The sequence below is a fragment of the Aplysia californica genome, unplaced genomic scaffold (genome assembly GCF_000002075.1).
Source record: "Aplysia californica isolate F4 #8 unplaced genomic scaffold, AplCal3.0 scaffold00250, whole genome shotgun sequence".
NCBI lineage: Eukaryota > Metazoa > Mollusca > Gastropoda > Aplysiida > Aplysiidae > Aplysia > Aplysia californica.
In genome coordinates this window covers 519066-527727 of record NW_004797520.1, presented here as the reverse complement: position 1 = coordinate 527727, position 8662 = coordinate 519066, and the positions used below count along the sequence as shown (strand labels likewise).

The window sequence follows — 8662 nt, the reverse complement described above, 5'->3', positions numbered from 1 at the left end:
AGAGAGAGAGAGAGAGAGAGAGAGAGAGAGAGAGAGAGAGAGAGAGAGAGATGCGTGCGTTTTTTCTTCTCCATGCCCCATGCGCACAATACAATGTCACGTACGCATGTTTAAATTGTTTTCCTGTTTTCGCAACTTGATGTTTATAGTTTTTAATCTCACAGCGAAGTCCATAATAATTGAAAAAAGCGAAACAAATTCTCGATAAAGCTTTTAAACTCTGTACTCAATACTGATCAGTGATCTCAGAGGCTCTAGTCGTGGAAACCGACGTGAAACGAATCAGTCCAAGTCACTGAAAAGTCTCAGACGTGAGCTCTTTTTCGTTTTATGTCAGCAACGTAAAGATTCTGTTAAAAATTTTGTTATTACTGTCATGAACTGTTTTGTTGGTAACATCTGCCTATTCAAGTGAGGACTCGGAAGCGTAACAGGTAACGATGTGTTGGCCGTTTCTTTCTGCTAGATCTAAATCTAGATCAATCTAGATCTAGATCTAGAATCTAGCAGTACTGCTAGCCTAATACGGGTGCCCACTACGGATGGGATCGGTCGATCGCCAGACTCGGTCGCCTAAAAAAAACATGTTTGTTTTCAGTTTCAGGCGATCGAGTCGGGCGATCGGCCCAATCCAGCCGTAGTGGGCACCCTGTATAACGTGTAGGCATAGATCTAGTAGGAGGTCCTAATGTAATTTCTGAATTATAGTCTAGTGTGTAAACCAGCATGAAATTATTCACTCAATTCAGTTTGAGTCAATAGCCAATGAGAATGTGATGTGTCTTGAATTATATATATATATATATATGACACTGTATTTTCTTTCAAAATGAACTAGTGTCAATTATTATACTGACTTGTTCTATGGTCAAATCATTGTCAAGATAGAGTAGAGAATTATATTATTATATTATGATGTTTATATTAGTTTATTAAAACTCTGTAACTAACATTAACATTTTTATTAGGTTACACTGCCTTTATTTTTTATCATGTATATATTTATTTCTATTCAAAGAAACCAGACTACTGACTGATTTTCTGTTACATTCTGATTATAATAATATTTGTTATTTGATTATAATAATACTTGTTATTAGAATCTAGATCTAAATCTAGATTTCTAGTGCTGTTTTGAAAATCATTGAAAATGTGGGCCTATTCTTGTGGTGACAAATTGTAATCAAGTTTATTTCTCAGCAGTGTTCCCATGTTGAAGGCAGTAGTGGATGAGATTGAGATTGAATCTCCTAAAGTACTTAATAGAACACAAAGGTTGTTTAAACAAAACTATCACCCCCTCACCCCACCCCACCCCACCCCACCCCCAACTATCTCCACTAGGTCTATTAGTCTGTCATCCAACAAGTCCCTGTTGGTGGGAGCAGAAATTTTGACCAGGACAAAAGGATAACACAAGACTGCCAGATCAGCTTTCATTTTTTTTTCAGCAAAGGTTGTCGAGGATAATTTGCATTTTAAATCTTGATCCATTTTCATCCCACAAACCCTCTAGATTCCTGTGCAGTGACAATTCCTGTTTGATTTTTGTGAACTCTCAGCAAGGACTCCAAGAAATGACTTCAAGTCTGCTCGTTTGAGGAACGGATCTTGCCACAGAAAATATGTCAACGTCATCTGTGAATGGGCATGCCTGTGCCAGTGTTCCTCAGATCGGTCAAGGAGATCAAGATGATTGCTGTGCTGATTTTCAGTATCAACGTCCTCTTGACTTGTTTCAGAATAAGAAGCTTGTGAAAATCTGTGCACCTATGGTGCGCTATTCAAAGTAAGTGCATCAATGCATGCCTGTATTTATCATGCCTGTTAACCTAATTTCCCACTTTTCTACTAAAATGGAAATGTAGGCCTATAGAGAACTAACTACTCCATTTGATCCTAGTCTTATCTGGAAAGATGCTTTAGATCCAAGTATCAGGTCATAACCAGATGACTTCTACACACTACACTCTCAGCATGCACGCACTCACACACACACACACACACATATGTGTGCACACACACGCACGCACGCATGCACGCACGCACGCACACACACACCCACACACACCCACACACACATGACTCAATACAATCACACATAGTGTGCTTGCATGATCAAATGTGGCAGCTGTTTTAAACAGATTCTATCATGTATCGAGATAAGAAATTTCTGTTATTTCTATTACATGTTATGCCATCACAATATTAAAAACTCAAATTATATTGTATGTAAATGTCACTTTTTTTCTGGGAATTGGTGACTCTCCAACTTAATTTCCTTGGTAAAATATGGATGGAAAAGATACAGTGAAATTTCTACCAGTGATTTTTTAAAAGAATGTTATTTCTAAAAATATGGGCACAATTAACAAATTAGACTGATCCACCGGAACAAGGAAAATTTATAGAACACAATTGCAGGTATCAAAGAATTGTTATCTCTATAAGTAGTCTTTTACTTTCATGTAATGATTTATTATAATATACCGATATAATGAAGTTATGAATGTTCTTTTCATTACCAACATATCATATTCCTTCTTTCTCCCTGTTGGTCTACAGGCAAGGTTTCCGCATGCTTGTCCGGAAGTACGACTGTGACCTCACGTTTACGCCCATGATCATATCAAACAGTTTTGTGAGGAGCATCAAAGCAAGAGACAGTGATTTCACTACTTATGCAGGTAAATGTTCCAAAGGGATAGTTTTTTAGGAAATAAATATGAACATAGAATATATACTTGTACTGAAGAAACTTAGATCAAATGATGTTGGATTGAAGTTACAAAATTAATTTTTATGTTACTATTAAAAGATATCTCAGTTAATTAATATTATTGTATGTTACAATCACACTGAAGTTAAACGCTCACCTACACACACACACACACACACACACACACACACACACATTCACATGCCCATGCTCAAACACACACTCAAACACATAAACACACATGTCTTTTCTGAAAATATGTGATGTAATTGTAATTGTTTTGCCCAGCTAATTTCTTTTGTTTGGCTTGTTTCAGGGGACAGACCACTTATTGTGCAATTTGCATCCAACTCCTGCGATGACTTTGCCAATGCAACAGAGATTGTCGCTCCGTAAGTTTTTTCATCTGGAATAAAAACATGGGTGACATTTCACCTTTGGAGGGGATGCACTCTCGGCTGATGGGACTGTGAGAGGTGTAAAAACTTGACAATTTTGTTGACATTAGTGACCTTAGATTGAGAAGTAAAATTTTCCACCAAGAAAGAGATACAATATGTATAATTTATTTTGTATGAGATATGAATTAGAAAATGTTTAACCTGTTTGTAGACAAATTTTTACTCTTCAAGTGTGTCAAAGGCTTGATAGTTCATTTCTCATAACAATATTATCTTCAAATTCCTTTTTCTCAGTACGAATGAATTTTTTTTTTACATTATGTCGGCTTCTAAGGCTTAATTACATGCCCTCTCAAACTTTCCTTTCTCACTTTCAGGTACTGTGATGGCGTTGATCTCAACTGCGGTTGTCCTCAAAGGTTAGCTGGAGGGCGTAGCGTATCGTCAGCTTCTTTCCACAAGCACTAAAATCATTTTTTAAGTTTTACAAAATTGAAGAGAAACATATGGCACACGTCAAAACCTCAACTTGAGCTCTCGTGAATTTGCAACTAAACACAAAGAAGGAAAGAATGAAACAAGACAAAATTGCATCAAAAGATATACCTTAATGTAACAGCTTTATTTGGAAATCAGAGAGTGATTGTGGAATGTCACTCATGATATGAATCCCTCTCGAGAAACGAACATTTCAGCTTTCTGTTTCTTGCTTTAGTACTTGAGTCCGGTAGGTATAAGAGACATGATGTTTCCACATGTCTGTCTGTTTTCCTTAATCCTGATTGTGCAAATTAAAGATTGTTGTTATGAGCTTTGTGTTCAATTTTGATCATATTTTTGCAATGTTTAGTATTAGCAGTACTAAAATATTATGAGTAAATGTAACACAACATTTGAATAAACTTGTACCATGACTGGTATTAAGAAAAGGAAAATTTTGCGTTGGAAACTTCAATACAGCCGAAGCAGTCACTGTGCCAGAATTGATGACGAATGTTTTTGTAATTGTACTGTCCTGGGATCAAATCATTGCTGCGATGTCCACTGAAAATATTTATTTCCTCTTCAGATGGGCAATGTCTGCAGGCTACGGGTCGTGCCTTTTGAAGAAACCAGAACTTGTGTGTGATATGGTCAAACAAGCCCGTTGTCGCGTGGACCGAAATGACTTTACTGTCTCAATGAAAATTCGCATTCATAAGGATTTAAGGTAAGTAGTAAAATTTTCTCCATTATTAGCAAAATGAGCAGACTCCTTTTGAAAGATTTTAATTGTTTTGCCTTTCTATGATGCTTGATATAGATGCATGAAAATCTAGGTGTAACAGTATTATATCTTGGACCATAATGTCTTGGTGTAACTAGGTTGTGTTCCCAAAAAGGGAAACTACTGTTCATGCTTGAGGAAGGTTCTTCTATAAAGGAACTCAGTATAAATTGTACTGATCGACATGGCGAGTTGGTTCCATATCTTGTGTTAGTTATGTAAAAGGTATCTGTGGTCTATCCTATTTGATATCGACCACCCACACTTTTACACTAGGTGAAAAAAGATATTTTGTCTTTGCAAGATTGGAGTAGTTTATCATGAACTTGAGAATGATTTCATTTACTTAAACCAGGGTTGTAAAACTATGAAGAAAATGAAAGCATGACTATCATATTTTATGATGCTCTTTGATCTAAAGGTGAGGTTTTTCTTTCTTTTGACAGAGAAACTGTGGACATGTGCCAAAAGGCTGCCAAGACGGGTGTCTCGTTTATCTCCGTCCATGGACGCACGAAGGAACAAAGAGCCCAGCCCGTCAACCTGGAAGCTGTGAGGGCCATCAAAGACGCCGTGGCTGTGCCTGTGGTTGCTAATGGAGACATCCGAAGTCTAGAAGATTCTGACAGGGTACAGGCTGAAACAGGGGTGGATGGTGAGTGAGTCTGCTGTCCTTGGTGCCTGCAGTGAGGGCTGAATGAGCCCAAGTACAATATCACAATACAGTATAATAATAATAATAAATGACATTTGTGTAGCGCTCAAGCCCGATTAAAGTACACTGGCTGTGAGCACTTTACAGTTCAGTACAAAGTACAACAGTAACATAAAACGTTGTGTTCTGACGAAAAGAAAATTACTAATTTAAAAACAAAAATGGCTTCAGCTGACATTTGAATGAATCAAAAGATTTGATCTCTCTTAAAGTACTTGGTAAAGCATTCCAGATTTTGGGGCCTTGGTATTCAAATGCCCTTTCACCCATTTGTTTTAAGTTTCATAGATGGTAAAAGAAATTTCGTTTCGTCAACTGATGACCTTAAACTGTGAGTTGGAATGACGCCTTGTTCTTTATGTTTAATCCATCTTTTCCTGTCTGTGCTTAGGTGTGATGGCAGCCAGGGGTATACTTGCCAATCCTGCCATGTATGCTGGGTACAAGGACACTCCACTGCAGTGTGTACAAGACTGGGTGTGTAGTCTTTTCTTCTTCTTCTTCTTTACTGTATCAGTTGTCATTCATCCAAGACTGGGTGTGTAGTCCTCTTAACCGTATCAGTTGTCATTCATCAAAGACTGGTGGGTGGCTAGCAGGTGCTCTGGTGTGGTTTGCTTCTTCTTTCCTATCAAACATCTGTCGTCCTTACCTCCCCTTCTTCTTTTTTGTTTGTTACTCTCTTGTAACACCTCTAATCTTCTTGCGCTCAGATGACCTTATGCAGTTGCAAGCGCCATAAGACCTCTACTAAAACTAAACTAAACATTCATCCAAGACTGTATGGGTTTTCTTCTTTTTCTTTCCTTTACTGTATCTGTTGTCATTCATCCAAGACTGGGTGTGTATTCCTCTCTTCTTCTTTACTGTCTCAGTTGTCGTTCATCCAAGGCTGGGCATGTTTTTTTCTTTTCTTTACTGTATCAGTTGTCATTCATCCAAGACTGGGGTGTGTAGTCTTTTCTTCTTTGCTTTACTGTATCAGTTGCTGGGTACAAGGACACTCCACTGCAGTGTGTGCTAGACTGGGTGTGTATTCTTCTTTACTTTATTGTATCAGTTGTTATTCATCAAAGACTGGGTGTGTATTCCTCTTTACTTAACTGTATCAGTTGTTATTCATCCTGTGAACTAAGTCAACTGTGAGCCTACTAAGCTTGGTTTGAAATTTAAATTTAAAAAGTTTTTGTTTTTTTGTAAAAAAAATGTCGATTCTATTTTTGAGTTTTAGTTTATGTTATTTATAGGTTTGCATATTTGTGTGTGGTTACCATTTAGGAGAAAGTAAGTGATTTGCCAGTACCTGCATATATATGAAAGTTTAAGTATTTTTACTCCAGTTCCTGTTATCAGTGAAACAGCAACGTGCCTATTTCTTTTTCTTTCACTTTCATGTTTTAGTTGCATAAATCTCTTTCTCTCTTGTATCGATTTTTATAAAGGTGTACATCACCTAGGTGTCAGAAGAGCAATATAGTGTGGTTATTCTTCTTCATTTTATTCTGGTATAAGATGAAGACTTTTGAATCTGCCCTAACTGTTATACTTTCCCTACTTGTGTCTCGTTCAGATTTGTACTGTTTCTCTTTTTCCCTCAAATTCAGTAGTGGTACTTTAGTCACCTAAATATCCTCCTATAATAAGATGCAGTTCCAGGTATCAAGATTTTAGAGAGTTTTTCAGGAGGAACAAAAAGCTGTTTAATGTTGGTTTGTAGTAACGATCAACACACCGGGAACGATCAAACCCTAAAAGCGTGTCACGTGATAAGTGATTCAGGAATTCTTGGCTTTACTGTCAGTTCCGTAATAATTCTTGTTGCGTCATCCAAGTTGTAACAATATTGAAATTCATTCCGCACATCTCAAGATGAGCTAATTTGGAAGCAAACAGCTGTGATAAGTAAAACAGTTATTTGCTTTTTATAGCGATTTTAAGGCGCGGAACTCAATGAAACTTATACAGAAATGAAGCCCATGATACGCACTTTCGTTTGGAGAAAAAAACATTTTTGCACCAAAATCATGATACGCGGATCTGGCTCTCACCGGACGATATGTTTTGATAGAAATAGATCATTTTTCCTTACCTTATGAAACTTGTCAGCCCCGGTGAGCTGTTACAGGCCGGACTGAAACGGCCCACCCCCTACATGAGTTAAAATGTGTTGATGAGGGTTTAGAATGTTCACCATTACTTTTTTTTTCACACACTAAAGCAACCCTTGTTTCTCCTTCCAGGTGGACATTGCCCTGTCTATCGGTACACAGTTCCCATGCTTTCATCATCATCTGATATTTATGTTGGAACATATTTTGAGCAAGGCCGAAAGAAACGTTTTCAATTCTTTGGCAAGTCTTTCAGCCGTGCTTGACTTTCTCAGGGACAATCTTGGCATTACTTAATCATCAATAAACGTATAAGCATACAATTTGGGTGTTTGTTCATTTGAGTTTCCATTTTTGTAAGTAAATTTTCCCACTTATTTGTTTTGTCTGTTTGCCTGTTTGTCATGGCCTTGATGATGGTCATTTAGCTCTCGTCGAAGAAACAAGTCAGTTGAGTGAAACTAGAGTCACACTGGAAAAACATAGGTTCTTCCACAATGTAGGCCTACCTTCCAACTACTCTCAGGAAAAAATGAAAACAAATGTTTACACATCGCAACCACATTTCTTATTGCCATGTCTCCATTTCTTTTAACAGTGAAAATGTAACATCTTCTAAAGCTCACTCTTTGTTATGATCTGTTTTCTCTGTTATTAAAAATGTAGATATGACAAGAAAACACTGGGGTCGCGACATGTAGGTACATGCATTTACATTATAATATTTGCCTTGATTTGTTTCATTGATCTGTGTAATAATGTACACAATGAATGAGAGACAAAGTTAACCCTTTGACTTTTTAATTGAACTCTACATAGATAAATAAGGAAAAGTCCTTGCAATGTCAATGTTAAAGTGATTGAAAGTGAGTTCAATTTGGGAAAGATGCTTTTAGTTAGTTTTGGCCTTGCTCTCCCTGGAAATCATAACGTCACAGGAGCTTTCTTTATCCTACTTATTGAGTCCATGTTACACATCTCAGTCCACAGCGGTAAATGTACAGTGTCACTGCCCTCCAGGCACATGATATACTGTTTTCAGTTGAGTATTTACCCGGCGTCTGTAGTGAGATGATCAGTTTAGTTTTAGTTTTAGTAAGGTTTTACGGAGCTCGCAACTTCATAAGGTCATAATCATATGAGTGCCAAGGGATGAATGTCAACAGAGAAGTCCAAATGGGGAATCAAGCTTACTCTGCTCGCCTCTCTAGCTTCAACAGCACAAAGTCTGCTTGGACTATCAAGGCACCCCGGAAATATCAGTTTACAAGAGAGTGACAAACATACAAAAGAAGTAGAGGGAAGATGACGAAAGAAAAAGCAGCAGTTCCCCCTATGTTGTTCTGGAACAGTATGAGCATGACACTGATAAATCAGCCCATTTACAGTTCTACAGTGCATAAAAACATGTTAATATCCCCCCTTTGGGGATGGCCTAAAGACAACTTGAGT

The 8662-nt window shown here is 37.5% G+C and overlaps 1 protein-coding gene across 3 annotated transcripts; it reads left to right on the top strand.

Moving 5' to 3' along the window:
- The first annotated feature begins 198 nt into the window (after positions 1-198).
- Positions 199-7533, top strand: LOC101848663 (tRNA-dihydrouridine(20a/20b) synthase [NAD(P)+]-like). Of its 3 annotated transcripts, none has more exons than XM_005100526.3 (9): positions 199-311; positions 1563-1789; positions 2566-2687; positions 3036-3111; positions 3498-3539; positions 4190-4330; positions 4834-5042; positions 5494-5579; positions 7343-7533. In XM_005100526.3, exons 2-9 carry the CDS (start codon positions 1626-1628, stop codon positions 7505-7507), a joined length of 1005 nt encoding a protein of 334 aa, XP_005100583.1. In that variant the 5' UTR covers positions 199-311; positions 1563-1625; the 3' UTR covers positions 7508-7533. The 3 variants fall into 3 exon arrangements, with proteins under 3 accessions (XP_005100583.1, XP_005100580.1, XP_005100581.1); XM_005100523.3 differs by having other exon boundaries at positions 199-434; XM_005100524.3 differs by having other exon boundaries at positions 199-434; positions 1517-1789.
- The last annotated feature ends 1129 nt before the right edge of the window (positions 7534-8662 follow it).